Raw genomic sequence first — 18443 nt, 5'->3', positions numbered from 1 at the left:
AAACGCAGGGGCAGCGGGAAGCTACCCACGCGAAAGGGACACGGAGGGGCGAGGGGAGGCGGGTGGGAGGGAGGGTGGCGCAGCGATGGCGGCGCTGTGCCCGCGGCGAGGCGCTTCCCTGTGGAGCCGCAGGGAGTGGAGCGCGGAGAGCCAAAAATGGCAGGTTACAGCACAGTGCGAGCGTGAAGAGAAGAAACGTCTGACCCTTTTCGTGTGTGAAAGTTCAGGAGTCAAAATCTAGTACTGACTTGCAGCCTCCCTTTTAAAGCCTGGGTGATTTTGCACCGATTTTGCACGGTTCTCAAGCACCAGGTCGCTGCAGCCCCAACCTTCACATACAAGGTCCAGCAGCGCACCTGTCTTCCTTGGCTTCTCCACCACCCGTGTCAAAAAGTTATCCTCAATGCTCTGCAGGAACCTCCTCAACTGTGTGCGTCTAGCTGTGCTCCCTTCCCAGTAGATGTCAGGGTGGTTGAAGTCTCCCATGAGAACCAGGGCCTGTGATCGTGAGGCTGCTTCCAGCTGTCTGCAGAAGGCCTCATCGACGACTTCTTCCTGATCAGGTGGCCTGTAGCAAACCCCCCACAACCGTGTCACCCGTGTTACCCTGCCCTTTAATCCTGACCCATAGGCTCTCAACTTGCTCTTCATCCACCCCTAGGCAGAGCTCCACACATTCTAGTTGCTCCCTCACATAAAGGGCAACTCCACCACCTCGCCTTCCTGGCCTGTCTTTCCTAAAAAGCACATAGCCATCCATGACAGCATCCCAGTCATGTGAACTATCCCACCATGTCTCTGTAACGGCAATGAGATCATGGCCCTGCGACCGCACACAGATCTCTTAATTCTTCCTGCTTATTCCCCATGCTGCGTGCATTGGTGTACAGGCATTTCAGAGAGCCAGTCAAGCATGCAGGCTTCCCAGAAGAGGTGCAAGAGGATCCTCCATAGCCATATTCCCTACGCACTCCCCTGGCTGTATGCACCCGCTGGAGGCATATTGACTTGAGCGGAGTTTTACTGATTACCCTGTCTCTATAGCACTCCCCTTCTCTCATCTTGCCTAGTTTAAAGCCCTCCTTACCAGGCTGGCCAATCTGTTGGCAAAGACTCATGCCCTGCTTACTGAGGTGGATCCCATATCTCGGTCCTTATGACAATGCTTTTTAATTTTATATCAGCTAAGAATCTAACCTTCAAACATAAATTTGTCAAGAAAACTTTCTTCTCTAATCTGCCACTGGCGCTATGCATTGAAGAATATGCTCACCATATATGGTCTCCTTTTCATAAAGCCAGAGCTTTGGTTTCTCTTCCTGGGTACCTTTAAGCATGTTCTGAGCAACGCAGGTAAGAAAGTCTACGTCGGAGCCCCAGATTCCTCAACGATAGAGGAGGACAGAGCATCCTGGACAGGTGGCTTCATTATTTCCGTGGATCAGATCTTGTGGTAGCCATGCAGTTCAACAGCGCTTGTGGCCCACAGTTTGGCAAGGGGAAGAAGCTACAAGGCTGTTGTAGCGAGGAATATCGTAGATGGATTGCCGGGCTGGCTATCCGCTTCCTCGTATTGCCCATAAAATAAATCAGTGAGAGAAACACTATGGCAGAAGCATGGTTCTGTGATCCTCCTCGCTATTTCAGCCCTCTCTGGCCAAGCGGAAATTAGGCATTACTGTGTCAAGCAACCAGTGCCTGAAATTAGTTTTTATTTACTTCAACTACCGGGATAATTTTTAACAGTGCTTGCAGGAGCGGAGACTATACAGGCCAATAATTAGATTAAGTTTGCCAGGACCTTACTTAAAGAGTGTAACTTTCATCTCTATCCTTTTAGCTGACCACTTTATGTTTTTTGAAAGTCTCTAACTTAAAATGGCCACTTTATGACACACTGTGCCCTTTCGCAACAAGGAATTGTATGGGCCTAGGTCAGGAATAACAGTCCTCAGATTTTCTAGCGCTCTCAGAGATTGATCATTCTCTCTTTGGTTTACACGAGGCCTGTCTTCATAGCACAGGACATAGTCCTTTGAAAAAAATTCAGTTGATTGGATAAAAGGAATATTTTTGAGATACAAGATACTTCAACTCATGGAATTGTTTTAATGTAGAATAGGATAGGGAAAAATACCCTACAATGAAAAAAAAAAAATAAAGGACAGTTATCTTGATAAATTTAGGGTTTCTGAAAATATACATTGTGTTTCTAAGATGACAGGAAATAGGTCTCCGTGAAGTAGGAGCAAGTCAATGTAAGAACTTCCATTTAATAGTGGTCTTAGGTTATGCAGCTATTGAAAGAGATGCTGATGAAGAAAATCTAATTCTGAATGGTTTCTAATAGGATATATTAACAAGGCACAAATGATTTTTTTTTAGTAAGAACAAGATTTGTAAAAGGTTATTTTTGAGAAAGAATCTTGTACAGTGTTATGCAGAAAGAATCAGAGACCCAGATAAATCATGCTTGCATTTTGGAAAAGCTGGTTTATAGAATTACATATGTGTAGGAAAGTAGATACAAAGAGTGACTTATATAAACATTGAAAAGGTCACATGACGGCAATGTAGCAACCTATTATCCTGGAAGAGACGAAATAAAAAAATGAACCTTTCTGATCTAAAATGGATGCTCCACATTTCAACAAAGCATGAAAGGGATCAATAGAATCAGTCTAAGTTATATGATAACACAGGATGTTAGCAAAAATTGTTAAAACAATTTTCAAATTACCAATCATGCAGATGGAGAAGGAATGGGAATAGTGCTTGATGGTAGCTTAGAAACTATCTGACTTGCTACATACGGTTTACTTTTTCTGTTATGATATCGTGTGTATAAAACGTAAGCGTAAGATTAAAGTATTACACATACTATAACTAATTGTGAGGCATAATGATGAAATTGAAATGGTGTCCTGAAAACATATGTATAGATGTTGAGTGAAAAGTGATCATATTTGAGTACCATCAATAGATAACAAGGGACTTAACTTGACAACAGTGCTTTAATTAGCCAAGCAGCTGTTTTCCTAGGTTTCATTGTGTATCATTTTACTGTTTGAAGTTTTACTTCTTTTTCTTACTTGTAGATACGATGTTGAGGATTCACTAGATAAAATCCTTCCATCCAGAAAACATCAGCGCAAAAGTGAAAAATGCCACACAGGGACCATATACAACAGCCACTCACTCTCTGATGGGGATAAAAAATTGAAAGATAGTCGGGAGGATTTAAAAGCAGCAACGAGTTCTGAGGAGGTGAAAGCCACTGTGAAGGAAAAGCAAAGGCCCAGGTCTGGTCTCCTTGTCAGAGGAATGATGGCTGGACCAATAGCAAGCTTACCAGAGGTGATTTCCAACACTTACAGAATATCAGGATTGACCATGAATTTTATGTATAAACTTCTGCAACAAAGTCATTTGCAAATAATATTAAAATGACTTCTGCGTGTTAACCCATTAAATCTGCAGTCTGTAAATATGTGGTAAGTTAGGGCAGTTGTTGCAGCAACTCTACAAATTAAAACTTTGAGAAACAACCGCTAGGACCAGCACACAACCACCCTCTGCAGATCTGTGATCTTTAGTTAAAGAATGTCTCTATAAATTTGTTTTCCATTTTTGTTATCTCATATCTCTTGACAGCTGGGATTTTCCATTTTCCTCTGGAAATTACTTTTTCACTTTAGCAGTACCAACACCTCCTAAGTTTTCCTAGATAGGCGTACCTGATTTCCTCAGACCTCTCTGAAACCCCACATTTGATCAGTAGGAGTTTGTGGTTCAAAAATTACTCTCAGTTAAGAAATGTTTCCATTTTTTACAATGCCCCATCAATAAGTGTTTAAGAAACAATTGTAAGATTTACTCCTTTTTTTTTCCTTGATGATGATTTTATATAAACAGAAACGTTCTCTGTGTAAATTTACGCTTACAAAAATGAGAAATTGAGACATTTTAAGCATGTAATTTAGATAATTCTGAAGAAAATATGGGAGTTAAGTGGATTAATTGGATTTGTCTGAGGATCTTTTATTTAGAAATAAAGACTAGATATTTGTAATGGGGAGATTTTTTAGTAAAAGATCTTGTAAGTCTTGATTTCCTCTGAATTGAGTGCAACCCCCAGATTAAGTTTTTTTGAGGTATTTTGTTGATGCTCTTGGATGAAAGAAAGAAGTTTATAAAGGCATACAACAATTTAAAGCATTTTTAGTACTGCTCAAATTTTAAGTGGAAGTATATTTCTGTGCTTATTTGTTATCTAAAAGTTGTATATAATTTACTATTTACCTAATTCCTAATAATGAGGAAATTGTTTAGTGCAGAAGTTAGTAATAGAGCTTTCCATTGCTTTTTATGTTTATTTGAAGATGCTTGAAATTTACTCTATGGTTTTAATGGCACTTATTTCTAGGATTTGCAAAAAAGGAGGCTTGCAAAACGGTCCATTAGCATAAGCGGCACAGGACAATTCAAGGGGGAGGAACATGACAAAAATGACCTCAGTGTCCCAAGTACTGATTTTCAAGAAAGTAAAGGATCTTCAGCACAATCCACAAGTTACTTCTTTTCACACGGTGATAGTGCCTTGAAAGGAAATACGGAATTTTCATCAAAGACTTTGTCAAGCTCACAGATGAGTTCAGCTTCTGAAAAACTAAGAAGCTTCCGCAAAGATACAGATGACTCTTTTGCCAAACTGCTGTCTGAAAGAGGGAAGACCAAGACAGAAGAAAGAAAATCTATTCCGAGCTTTGCTATGGACAGCAATGAAAAAAGCCTTAAAGCGAATGCTCCTCACAGACATTCAGGGACTGGAAGAGAGAAGAGAGAAAGATCACTCAAGAAAAATGAGAGTCAGTTATCAGGCCACAGGTAAGAATATTTATAAGAACGTTGCACTGAAAGGTTCAGAAAGTCTAATGGAGGACAAAGAATGACTGAGATTTGCTCTCTAATCTCCCTGGGGGAAAGTAGCTGGAAGAGCTGAAGAAACTGAAAGGCAGAGAAGTGTTCATATTTATTCTATTAACTTTTAACATCCTCAACTATCCAGCACTCCCGTCTTAGTCAGTGGAGAGACCCTAGAGGTGTTAGTTTCTCTTTACTGCCTATAAAGGGAGCTGAGAATAATTAGTTAAGACTTACACAGCTAAATGAAAGAATATCAGCCAAGTGCATGGTATGTCCAGACGATTTAGTGCAGAGCAGTGTTGAGATATCCCAATCATACCCAAAGAAGCTGGTTTAGCTACCAGCACAGTGCTGTACCACGCAGAGACTGCACTGAGTCCTTGAAGCCCATGTCATTGCAGCATTTCGACTAGGCCCGATTAGTATCCCTGCACACCGTGATGCTGTAGCCACACTTCTCCTGTGTCTCACAGTGTTTTATTTAAAGTTTACTCCGATTTTTTTTTTTGTGGTACTGCATTGCTTCATATTGATATAAGAGATTTAGAGAGCCTCCTATGAGCTCCAAATACGTATTTTTGACTGTTCTCTGTCTTTTACTCATAGTTCTTTTCATCATTTCTTTGTGGAAGTTTATCTGTCCAGATTTTAAGTGTGAGATTTTATTTATTTGAGGGAAGCTAAAGCAACAGGAGCCAGATCACAGCATGTCAAAGCCATCCTCATAGTGGAGCTAGTGATTTGGGTTAGGTTTTGAAATGCTTCAGGCTGAGTCATCCATTAGGGTTTAACCAGTCTGAAGTTGTGAAGTGCTGAAGACACGGTAGGTTTGAGCGGTGCAGGATGACTTTGTATCTTGTCAGTGCATACCAACACTTACCATAAGAAAAGCAACTACATATCTAGTGCTTTTCATCAGCAGCTCTCAAACAACTTTAAGGAGGGAGTGACTTTCATTCTGCTCGTACTATAGATGGAAAAACTGAAGCAGGTGGAGGGAAACGTGGATACCGAAAGTCACACAGCAGGTCAGTAATAAAGTCAGACATAGGGCTCAGGCGCCCTGAGTGTTGGTCCTGTGTGAGAGGTGAGTACGCGTTATAATTGGTAGAAATGGTTTGGAGTTTTGTCACTTGCTGCTGCATAAACTAAGACACTTGCCAGTATCCTCTGTTGGGGGACATAAAGTAGCATTTAGCTATTGAACAGCTAAATTATACTAAATTTAAAAGCTGTGTTGACGGCTAGGATTTTTTTTTTTAAGTGCTAAAAGGACGAGCTTTTTTTTTTTACTTATTTTTATTTTCCTATTTGATTTGCTATAAATCTTGGGACACGGTGTAAAGAGGCCCTGTTGAGATCATGAGTAAAAATGATACACTGGGTCGCTCCACATTTATGTTAGATGCTGCAGGAGTTAGCAGATGAGGAAACTATAGGAGAGGCTTCTTGTCAGGAACCAAAACAACCAAAAACAGCCACCAGCCTTAGGCAGTTATTTACCTGTATTAGCAAACCTTGTCTGCAAAAGAGTAGAGATTAAAGAGTACTACAGTCTTAGGTCTCAAAATCCACAAGAGATCGGCTCTCCCTTACATAGTGTTCTGCAGAGCTGAGATATCACAGATAATAGGCGAACCCAAGCAACACAAGTCTGACTGTTGCTGACCTGAAAATGGCACTTGCAGATCCACCTTCGATGTCTCTAGTTCCAGAAGAATTTTTTAGGTCTTGCATGACTCAGTATGGATGCAAAGAGCCAGTTTGGAAGTCACTCTGGAAGCAGGAGCACCTAGGTCTGATTCCATATGGTCTGGCAGATCTGGGGCAGGGCTAACACATCGCATCACCTTTGCCAGTTTCAGAGTGGTTTATTAGCTCAGTCTCCGCATTAATTCTGGTAGAGAACACAGCTTTTGACAGCTGTGGGCTGTTCGGTGGGCTTTTGACAGCTCCCCAGCAAAACTGAGAAGAATGAGCATATTCTTGTTCTTTGTTAATCAATGAATATTCAGTAGATTATTTATGACTTTTCGTGGTGGTAAAGGCATGGTGGGCTGGATGAAATTCTTTACCAAGACTGTCTTTGACCAAGAAATTACTTGTACTAACTTTGATCCTTTAGCTGGACCTGCTGACGCTTACGAAGCTCATGTCGTACTTGTGGAGACAGCAAAAAAGGACAAACTATTCTGAAAAGGGATTGACCACAGTGCACTGTTTTGTGCAACTTACTGTAATACTGTACTCCGCTGCTAAGGGGCTTTGAAATAGTTTTGATTCCATCAGTGGATTGGGCTGTTTTCAGCAAGAACAGGAGAGGGAGCTATTTCCTAAGCAGAGTCCATTTAATCCATTTCATAAGTGAAGCTAGGACAATCCTGCCGGATGATTTGAGTTAAAGCCAGTAAAGCAAGTGAGTTCATGCTGAGCTCTGAGCTCCTGAAAACTCTCACTGAAATCGCCAGGACTGCTAATATTCCTGAAGTTAAGCGCAAGTAACAGTGGAAGTGAGGCCATGACAATGTAAGGACTGGCTCTTGTAAAACTATGGGCAAATCCTTCAATATTTGAGAGCTTTGCAAGACTTCACCGGAGTGCTTTGCCATTTTGAGGCATCAAACTTTACAATAGAGTAGTGGGTATTTATCTGGATCCTCTTCCATTCTCTGCTACTGCTAGCTGGCTCCACTAGGTGCTAATCTAACTGTTTAGATGAGTAGCCGAAAACTGTCTCTAGAGTTAACCACAGCTAGTTCACTCACAGGCATCTGCAGTTCTGTTTTTGTTTCCTCTGGCAAAATAAAGGCAAACACATCTCATTTTTCTTTCTATATTGCCTTACTTCTTCATTCTCTTTTACCAACCATATGCAGAAAGTTCTGTTGTTACTCACAGGCTGCAGGCTTCCATTGTCTACATACGAGACAAAAAATAAAATAAAGCCAAACCGCTGCCGTGCTTCGAAAGACAGACTGAGTATCACTGAATAAATGCCTGAAAATGGAGTGGGCAGAAATACCTAGCTATAAAAGTGCCCTGGTGAAGTGCAGATCCCGCTGTATTTTGACTCACACAGTTTGAGAGAAGAAATGATGAACGCAGCGTTGTGCTTCTTATTCCGTCAACCGTCCATAATTCTTAGCTACAGCATGAAGTGGGGGGCGGGGAGGGGAAGGAGATAGGTATATCCAGAGGATAGCCCTATAACTTGATATTCTGATGTGACTGCATTGACATAAAATAAGACCTCTCGAGTTCAATAGTTCACATGCGCGTTTGTCCTAAATAAGAATTGGTGGTTCTGTCTTGTTCTAATAGATAACATTTTGCTTTCTTGACAGTGAGAGGGCATTTGGATTTCTGTGATGACTTAAATAACTGCTTCCCTACAAAGAGGGCTTAGGAATTCAGAAGTTAACGTTAAGCTTTCCAAAATGGCAGAGCAACACATCTGCGTATCTCCAACACAGATACGTTAAAAAAAGGCAAATTCATTTGCTTAAATGCTGTTGCTGAAATTCCTTATTTCTTCTTAGAAAAGTGGAATGAATTTAGTGAAATCAGTTAGAGACTAATAATACAGTTGGAGTCTTAGTTTTTTTATTAAACAGCATCTGCTTTCAAGTTGAGGTATCTTTAATGATGTTTTAAAAAACAAACATTTAATAAATATTAAAAGCCAACTGCAGTTATTACCTAATTACTCATAATTGTGATAAAATACTGGCTTTTTATAGGAAACCACTTGCTATTTTTTTCAATATGCTCCAGGCTTAATGTGGATCCCCTTGCAGGCATAATTGTGTTTACTGTCACATAATGAGTGCACCGCATAGCTTTAAAGATAGAGGTGAACAACAAATTTTCCCCTGCGTCTCCGTTTATCTGTATAGTACCTATCAATGTAACATGCGAGTTCTCCAAAAAAAAAAAAAAAAGAGCATAAGGATTGCAAAAAATTAGAAGCAAAGGGTTTATTTTCTTTCTTGTATTACGAGGGGACAGAAACTTATGTGCTATTGGATCACAGATAGCTCCCTATGCCATCATTACATTCTGCTCCATGTCGGTGTGAGTTGTTCCATGAAGACAGTACAGTGTGCCTTCCACTTTGCATACTTACTGAGTAGCAATTGTGACTATAAATGTATGTCTTAATTTAAGAATTCCTTATTTTTTTCAGTTAACTCAGAAGAGTGTATAGGTGGCAGCAAATCTTCGTGTATACTCGGCTGTAAACAAACAGCAACTAATTTAATTTCTTAATTCATCCTGTTTCGTGTATTGTACCATACATGTTGTGGTGTTCGTGATGGTCACTGCGCTGGTCCCTGGAAGCTGTAGAGACAGAAAGCTGTTAAGAGAACGGTATTTTAATATGAGCTTTAAACTTATTTTCCTCAGCACTCAGCACTCAGATGTCTGAGCACTGAGTTGTCTGTTCGAAGGATTTAGTGTTTAGTAACTTAGATATAACACTTCAGAGGTCAGGGTACACTTCTTATTTTCTGCCTAAACTACAAAAATGCATAAAGTAAATCAGGAGCAAGAAAGATTTATTTTGATGGAGATATCATGGAGCTGAAGTAATCAACAGTGAATTAATTTGTGGTAGTTTTCCACGTGGCTTTGTTTTAGCATACAAGGCTAGGTTGTAGGTGAGTTTTCTTGTTGTATAAACTAAACTAATGTATGTAACACTCCTGTTATTTGACTGTTGAACGCTTCATTGTAAGGAGATGAAAAATGTTTCTCTGACTCTCTCTCTCGCTCTGTCTTTCTATATATATGCACACACAGCCCTATAATCCCGTGCTTGTGTATTGATATCAAACTACAAACACGCATATTTATAGAAGTATGTTAATGATTCTTCCATGCTCCTTCATACTAAATTTATTTAACAAATGAAAAATGACACTTAATCTATCAATGCTATTCAGTGCAGAATTAGAAACCCCATCTATCATTTCAGTCATTTTGATGCTCTTGTTTATAGCTCATTCTCAAAGCAGTATTTCTCATTGTTGTTCTCCATTTCTTTAAGTCCTTGTTCCTCTTTGTAGTGTTGGCAGTGTGCAAGGCACAGGTAAAATGTGCTTTGCTCTTTACTTTTTTCTATTTTTTGATTTTGAGGTTGTCACAGAAATTAACGATATTTTTTAAAAATAGACAACATAAGTGAAGGATACGAGATTCCAAGTAAAAAGTTGCCCTATCTGTAGTTATGAATCTGTCTCTCAGAACACTGCAAGTTACACAACAATTTGGGAGAGATGATGTTGAAGGAGCATATGAAAAGTAACAAAGTATTGAAGACCTTCCTGAGCATTTTGACCTGGGAGAGCCTTGAATGGCAATGAGGAAGGATTCTCTGCTACCACCAGTGTCTTCCTTAATGCTGAAACCCTTACAACAAGGAAGTATTTATCACTGAGCACACAGAGTAAAGATTGAAGGCCTGTAGTGGAATGGAATTCATGACCTTTGGGACCTGTAAAAAAAAAGATAGCTGTTGAAGTTGATGACTGACCTTGGGTTGAAGTTGATGACTGACCTTGGATTGAAATCGTTCTATTGCTGTTCGAGAAAACCCATGATGAACAATGCGTTATTTCGGAAGGTTGAATGATGTTAGAAGGTCAAAACTTCCCCCTTTTCACAGCTTGAGCAAACAAACTTGGGGAAAAGAGAAAAAAAAACACTTCGTAACAGTTGAGAAACAGTTCTTTTGTCTCAGCTAGAGAGACATAGCACGGTTATTGCTCCTGCAGCCTCCAGAGCTGAAGTGCCCTCTTAATTTTCAATGCCTCTTAATTCTATCAGTGTAAGATTTGATGATGATGTGGAAACCCTGCAGTTCTCAGCTGAATAGTTTCTGAATGAGTAGATCTGAGCTGGCAAGCTGCAATCTGACTGGGCAGTTCTGCAGTGTGGCACCTCGCCTTACGCTGAGGTAGATGGGCAGGTTTCACCCATAGACAGCATTTTATTTTATTTTTTTCTGGTAGTTAAGAAGAACCACAACTTATTGACATGTCTGAACTTCCTGTTCTCATGTATAAAGCTGAAAAAACCTCCCCAATCCTAAGAAAAGCAGCATAGAAACTAGATTCACAGCAATGAAAGAATAAAAATAGTGTAAAACTAGAATCAAAGAACGAGGCTAAAAAGAGGAATTAAGAGGCTCTCAGATTAAGAGTATCTTGCACTTTGATAGAAATTAAAAGGGAATGGCTATCAGGAAGACTAAAAGGAATAGGAATATTTTTGCATAAGAACAAAAATTTCCTCCTGAGATTAGCAAGCGAAAGGATATGGCAGCAGATCCCATTGTCCAAAGTCAGAGATCAATAATACCATTTAGGTATAAGGAAGTTAATTGAGTGGTCCACTCATCCATTCATTGTGAACAATTGCCCTGCTTATCCTGTTTTTCTAAACGCTCCTGCCATACCCTCCTTTGCATTGCCTTCAGTCTTGATTACAAATTGAATGTGAGCTAGTGGTTTCCTTTCAGAAGTCTGCCAATACAGATGGATATTTCAGACAGTAGGGGCTATTTTGTCAGTGTGTGGCTTGGCTTCGGATGCCTTTTCCAGCCAAAACCTAAGTATCTCTGTTGTGCTTCATCTGCACCACCAGGAGAACAAGTGCCAAGGAGTGCAGAGCCAGCATTTCTTTCCCTGCCGTACAGTCTCTCAGCTGAGTTTGCCATAGCTGGGCAGTCCTTCGTTGTTCCGAAAATATCACTCATTATTTGGTCATAAACCCTTTTCTAGCACTGCTCTGCGTTCTAAGACAAATTGGGTAGGGTTAGTAAATTGCCATAGATACCAAGTTCCTTAGTGGAACATTACTCATATTTCACAGAACCGTAGAAATTACAGATGGAAAAGACCTTTTAAGGTCATTTGTTTCTACGGCAGATTATTCATCACCATATATGTGTATATATGTATGTATTTGCTCTAAAACTTTTTTCCAGGACTTTGTCTAGTCCAATCTTAAATGACTCAAGTGACACCTCTCCCGTGGGAATACATTCCAGTGTCTAATAGTCCTTAGTTTTAGGATCTTTTACTTTATATTCACACTACATTTACTTTATTGTGCCCTGTTATCCATAGCTAAAGTCACTTTTATGGCTGATGTTTTCTTGCTACATGTTCATTTCTGTTAAAGTATTTCTAGATATTTTTCATGTTACTTTAGGCACTTTCTATCTAAAGCTAGTGTTGTGTGCACGTATTTTTATCTTTCTTGCTCTGGAATTTTGCTATTGTTTCTCTGTTAGGATTTTACTGATTTGTTTTATATTTCTTCTATGTGTTTAAGGACTGCTATAACTGTATACCACTGTGCCTCTGACTAATATGAAGGGAAGATAGTCACCCACTGCTCATGACATGATTCTTAGCGTTATAAAATCGCATTAGTATATTTGTCACTGCAGCATATCACAGGCTTATGCTCTGTTACTTTCAGTTTCAGGCACATTACATGCAAAATCTGTCCTCAGTGTTTTAATGCATTTTTCTCCAAAATACCCTTTATAGGCTCATATAATTACAAAGACAGTCTAATCTTCTGTGTTAAGGCAATAGGCGTTCCCATTTCTTGGTAGAGAGAGGTACTTCCCTTCTACATAGCAGTATTTCTATATAGGACAGACAAAAAGGAGTGAATCATTTTTTCTTGTGAAACACCTCATGCTTTCTTTATCCTGAAAGGAGACCAATACAGGTGAATTCATTGTATTGTGTTGCTGAAAATTCTTTCCCATAGGCTGAAATACAGTAAATTTTATTTAAACATAGGAAAAGTTTTTTTTTTTTTTTTTTTTTTTTTTTTAACTCTGGGAGTGCAAACAGTGGAACAGGTTGCCCAGAGAGGCTGTGACTTCTCCATCCCTGAGATATTCAAAACCCAACTGGACACAGTTCTGAGCAGCCTGCTCTAGTTGACTGTGCTCTGAATGGGGGGACTGGACAAGATGATCTGTAGAGGTCTCTTCCAACATCAACTACTTTGTGATTCTAAACTTATAACAGAAATAAGAGAGTAAAGTAGCTGCCTTCTTTTTAATATATGTTAAATATAATCATAGAAAGAGGAAAATACAATACCTTATAAAGGTGAATTTGAATGTAAGATTTCATAAAACTTAATAATCAATATTCCAATTTTAATTACATTGTTTAAATTAAACTGAATTTTCTGCTCAAAGGAAAAGGAAAGTTACTTAATATAAAGTATTTTCTCCAACATTTATGATTGGCTCCAATCTTTCCTACTGGACATTTTAGTGCAAAAGTAGCTTTTTAAGGTAGAGTGGATATTTTAAAATCTGAACTGTTTGCCCACCTCATTGTCATATACAAAACCAGTGTGTCAGATGAGACTGCTTTGCCTGAAATGACATCTGGCATTTAGCTAAGTAATAAAGTTTTGGTCCATGAGATACTGAGCAGTTCCAAAAAATACCCATCACCTTGATAGCCTACTGTATGGAATCGGAGCTGTGTTCAGATGGCTGTGATATACAAAGCTTGTTTAAAATTAGTCAGAAAACACCAACTGATTTCAGTATATAGTATATGCCAGCATATGCAATGGCATGCAGTGAGTATGAGCAATATCTGAGGACTGTATTAAATTTCTCCCGTTATAGGAGGAAGAGGATATATTGGGCAAAGGTGGTATTTCTAGGAAATAAGAGTTTAATCAGAGTGCAACATTCCAGATAAAAGAACATAAAAGTATGCAGAATTGGAGCAGCCTGATAGTAAATTATCCTTACATGCTTCCTTCCATCTTCATCTATTTGTCATCAGTACGCAGCGCCAGGCATTGCCCTGAAGCCACGTGAAGCAGCACGTGGCATCATCCCAAGCTTTCGTCAATGCTTCGGTGTGGCTTTGTAGACAGGAAGCACAGTAAGAATAGTGCAGTCAGCACCTTCCCTGAGAGACTAACCACCACCCTCCCGGAGTGTGCTCAACTGCCAGTTTGGGAATAAGTCTTTATTTGACTCTAGCAATTGGCAATTAGAAGGACAGCTCTCAAACAAGATGAGATTCACCTTCAGGGAATATGGCTTTAATTAGCCCATATGAAAAAAAATAGAGAGTTCAGTTGCCAAATCACTCAGTAGTGAAAACCTTCAAGTATCTGGAGCTGCATAACACCTTTCATAACATAGTGCTTGGACCGGAAAAAGAACCTAAAATAAAAGTAATAAACTATTGTGGCTCTTGTTTTGTGCCAATGGATTTATGGCATCAGAGCCGTCGACATGACATCTGTGTGTACTGCCACTTGCCCGTTTAGTATTTTTCCAGCACTCCATAGGAAGAAACACTGTGCAATTACTGGAAATGGCAAATGGCTTCTGTATCATTTTTTTATTTTTGGAAAGGCCAGAAAACTGGAAAGGTCCAGCCCGTTGCCTAAAATCAGTCATTTGAGAGTTTGCCTTACTCACACAAATATACAGGGCTTCTAGTTCTTCTCAGATTTAAAGCAGGAATGGTCAGTATACATCCTCTGTTGCAGTTAGAGCTTCACACCATTTCCTTTCCGTGTGTCTTCGTAGGAACATCTAGGGGAACACGGTAGGAAGCAGCACAGGAATGAGCAGAAGTTTGAATGTAGCACCAGCACTGTGTTCACCTCTGTGCGTTACTCTCTCTAAGATTACGTTAACGGGACGTAAAAGCTCTCTCTGCAGTATCCGTGCTCACCAGTGGGTGGTTATCTTTTTTTTTTTAGGACAAAATGAGATAAGAGAACTACTCCACTGATCGGTGTAAGCTCTTGTCTTTTTCCCATAGAATATTTGACATCAGGTTTCAGGAATATAATTTATTTTGCTAAAAACTGTCGGGTTAGATTGTTTTGGACTATTAAAATCCTGAGCCTTCTGACAGGAAACGTAAGGCCAGGAACTTTTCACATCCTTAAAAATAAGTGTTCCTAAAATTGAAGGCCAAAACCTGTCAGAGGGGCGACTGTATAACACAAGGAAAACAAAGGGTCATATTTGTCTCCACTGATGAGAATTAAGTGGGTGTTGAAGGCTGGGAACCCATTTTAATGATTTATGTAGAATCTCTTAGCTTGTGTATTGGAAGCATTTTTATTTAGTGGAATTTAGCTACCTATCTTATTTTACTGATAGATTTTGCTGGTACATGTTTGAATTGATGAATTTAATGGTCGGTTCACATGAGTAGTATATTTCCCCTTGAAAATTCCAGCATGGGATGTTCCACTGAAAAATCTTTGATGAAGTGCAGTGTAGAATTGAACTAAACATTTATTATAGTAAGTCGGCTTTTATAGCTAGAGATAAATATGCAGTCATGACCTATGATGGAGCATTCTCTTCAAGTGAACCTAAGTCATCACATGCAGTTCAAAACAACTTTTAGCTTGACCCATCATTATTGTCTAGTGTTTTTTTCATACACAAACTCTTCCAGCAAGATGTAGTTAGTTTTAACCTGAATTGTCACCAGTCATTAAAATTCACCAGGACAAAAGCAGATTTATAGGCAGTCCATTAGAAATGACCCTTTCAATGACAATTTTTCATTTATCTGTTTTTACATCTGTCAATGAGCCATCTGTGTATGAACTATTTTCTTCATATTGCTACTGTACCATCAGTTAGAATCAGTTAGATCAGTTAGAATCAGATGCAGTGCTGAACTACAGAGGAAGTTTGGAGAAATCAAGAATTTCAGCTTCATTGCCTTTGTCAACCAAACTTGCAAACATGGCAGAGTTTATATTAAATCTTCTTAAGTCTTTTTCCATAAAAGTATATTGCCTGGTATTGATTGTGAACCTTTCTTTCATATCTTTACAATTGCTTTTATTGCTTTATTCTTATAATTTGCCTCAAAGGAGTGGCAAGCTACATTACCTATAATGATGTTTACCCTTTTGCAAATACTAACACAGTCCTTTTTTTTTTTTTTTTTTTTTACCTATTCTCCAGATTTTACTCACTGTATCAAGAATGCCATATATTTCTTTTTTTATATGCAGTAACATCATGAGGCCACAAAATTGCTTTACAATTTCTAGGCATTCTTCTGACAGTGTAAATTATCGTGCAGAAAAGATATACTTCCAGTAGAAAAGTTGTTTTAGGCAGTGAAAATAAGCTTTTCCAACACTTGTCACTTCGAAGTCACTGATGATCAATGTTTATTTTATAAATCCCTTTGTTTATTTGACCTCTTATTTAGAGTAGTATAAATAGGAAATAGTGGAATGTACGTGCATTATTGTGTGGGGAGAAGAGCTTTCCCTGCAAGTTCAGTTATTCTGTGTAAATTCTGTTTTTTTGCTATGCATGAAGATCAGATATGAATGTTCAAACATTTAGAGAAAGTGCTGTATAGTATGTTTATAATGAAGCATATTTTTTTCCTGTCCCATTTTTCTGCCATGACAGATGACTTTCCTCTTCCTAAGTGTTCTAACTGTATGGTTTTACGATACATTTTCCTGGAACTGTAACCATCTGCTGAAATGGAAATTGCAGTGAAAGTCCTGACAGTGTTTTGAGAAACCTTAAGGAGGGAACTTCTGAATAACCCCCACCTGCAAAAATACCCTACTTAGCTAGAAAACACCCTACATCAATCTCTGATGTCAGTGTTTTCATCAGCTTCGTGGGAATTTCCTTGTGACTCGAGAATTCAAAACACACTGTATCGCGTGTTTGGTTCTTCCAGGAATGGGTGTAGAACCCATTCCCAGTCTTTCAGACTTTCCAGAAAGCCGTAGCGTTACAAAAAGTAGTGCCAGGTGAGCTATATGTGAAGTGTACTGAAGTCGGCTTTATTTTCATCTTTAATTGTTTTCAGATAAAAGACTACTGAGGAGAAGAAGTGTTTGGGGCAGGAGTGAATCAGGAGTGGTAATTTAATGTAGGGAGTGATCCATAAGCCTAAAGATAGGCATGTGGTGCCATTTGAAACTCTAAGGTATCTAAAACATCTAATAGAACTGCCAGATGTGATATAATACCTATGGGAGACCCAGGCCCTTCTGGAACGGTTTTATGGACCTGAATTATTCTCCAGGTGTCTATTCCTTTTTGTTTCATATAACTGCTAAAAAACCTACCAGGTCAGGACAGTGAGCCTCTTTCTTACTGGAAGCTAAATAGGATTTCTGAGTTTGTAAGCAGTGGTCCTAGTCACCAGCTTACCATACAGCACTCCCCTGTACCCATGCTTCAAACCAAATACCTTCAGGCAGCATTTTACATTGCTTTCTCTTCAACCGGGACCTCGTGCACAACGTCTTTGCTTCACATAGCTCACCTTTCCATACCCATGCCAAGCAGCTGCTTTGTATGATACCCTCCTCAGACCTGGCATCCCCGTGTCAGTACGAATCCCTTCTGCCGTGCCACTTTCCTCCTACGCCCCACACTTCCACATCAGCAAAAGGAGGAAAAATCATGTACGGTAGGAAGGATCAGCAAACCTTGGTGGATCACGAACAAAGGTTGGAGACAAGGGCAGGAGGTTAGGCTGTTCAACAGGGGTAGGCAGTATGCTTCTTGTGGGTACAGGCTATACCCAAGGAAATGTAGGTAGTACATCTAGTCTGTTGCCCTAAAAGCCTTGGAATTTCCTTACTCTTGCCCAAGGTGGAAGAAAGGTATTGTCGTTAAGAGTGATGACTGAAACTCAGAAATCAGCATTTGCTTCCTGTCTTTGTCTCAGACCGATTGGGTTGGTTTTAGCTCACCGTATAAGTCACAAATATAAGTATATGCATGTAGATGTCTGCATGTAAACCTAACATCTAAGTTCCTGGAAGTAAACACCTACACTTTATTGGCTGAAGGGCTTTCCAGGCTCTTGACTAAACCATACTCCTACTGACTAGGTCTCCATCAATTATCGTGGGACCTTTGACACCTAACTCATGTGTAGGCAAGTAAGTTCGAAGGTCTTAATCTGCAGACTGAATCCCAAATGCTGTGTGATGCTGAGCAAGTCACTCAGAGCTGTATGCCAACTGACGGGTATGACAGGGTGTGTCTTTATTAACTGCCAAAGGTACTGGAGTTTAAGTTTGGAGAAAGGTTTATAAGCTGCTTATGGCTTTTTTGACTTTGAACATGATAATTATTGCAGCCTCTAGACTGAGCTCCTTCAGAAGGTGATTTGAAAATAGCCTCTTAATGAAGGGCTTCCTTGTGTAAAATGGGGAACCTAGGTGTTTTGGTCTCACTGGGCGGCTGCGCTCACTGTTGGCAAGAAGCTCAGATAGTACATTAATGGAGGCCATAAAAATGAAGGAGAGATGAGGGGCATGCCAATGCAAAGAGGTGTAACAAAGCAAGAACTCTAAAAGGTAGATCCTGTCTTTGCGTTTGCGATTGCTAGAGCTAGGATTTAGCACTTCTCTGCAATACACATGCGCATATTCGCTACGTTCACAATTGAATCTCGGCCTTTCTACGTAGTGAAGAGCCG

General features: G+C 39.6%; 1 protein-coding gene across 7 annotated transcripts in view; it reads left to right on the top strand.

Moving 5' to 3' along the window:
* Positions 1-18443, top strand: part of MINDY4 (MINDY lysine 48 deubiquitinase 4) — an 88722-nt gene that overhangs the window by 5631 nt on the left and 64648 nt on the right. For 6 of the 7 annotated variants that reach the window (XM_068934139.1, XM_068934142.1, XM_068934138.1 and 3 more), the window contains 2 exons: positions 3099-3357; positions 4427-4887. The exons of the other annotated variant lie outside the window; for it this stretch is intronic. In XM_068934139.1, the coding sequence (XP_068790240.1) occupies positions 3099-3357; positions 4427-4887 (720 nt within the window). The remainder of the gene's footprint in view (positions 1-3098; positions 3358-4426; positions 4888-18443) is intronic. 7 annotated transcript variants of the gene reach the window in all.

The sequence above is a fragment of the Struthio camelus genome, chromosome 2 (assembly GCF_040807025.1).
Source record: "Struthio camelus isolate bStrCam1 chromosome 2, bStrCam1.hap1, whole genome shotgun sequence".
Lineage (NCBI taxonomy): Eukaryota > Metazoa > Chordata > Aves > Struthioniformes > Struthionidae > Struthio > Struthio camelus.
The sequence above is the reverse complement of the archived record's forward strand: the minus strand, read 5'-3'. Positions and strand labels throughout refer to the sequence as shown.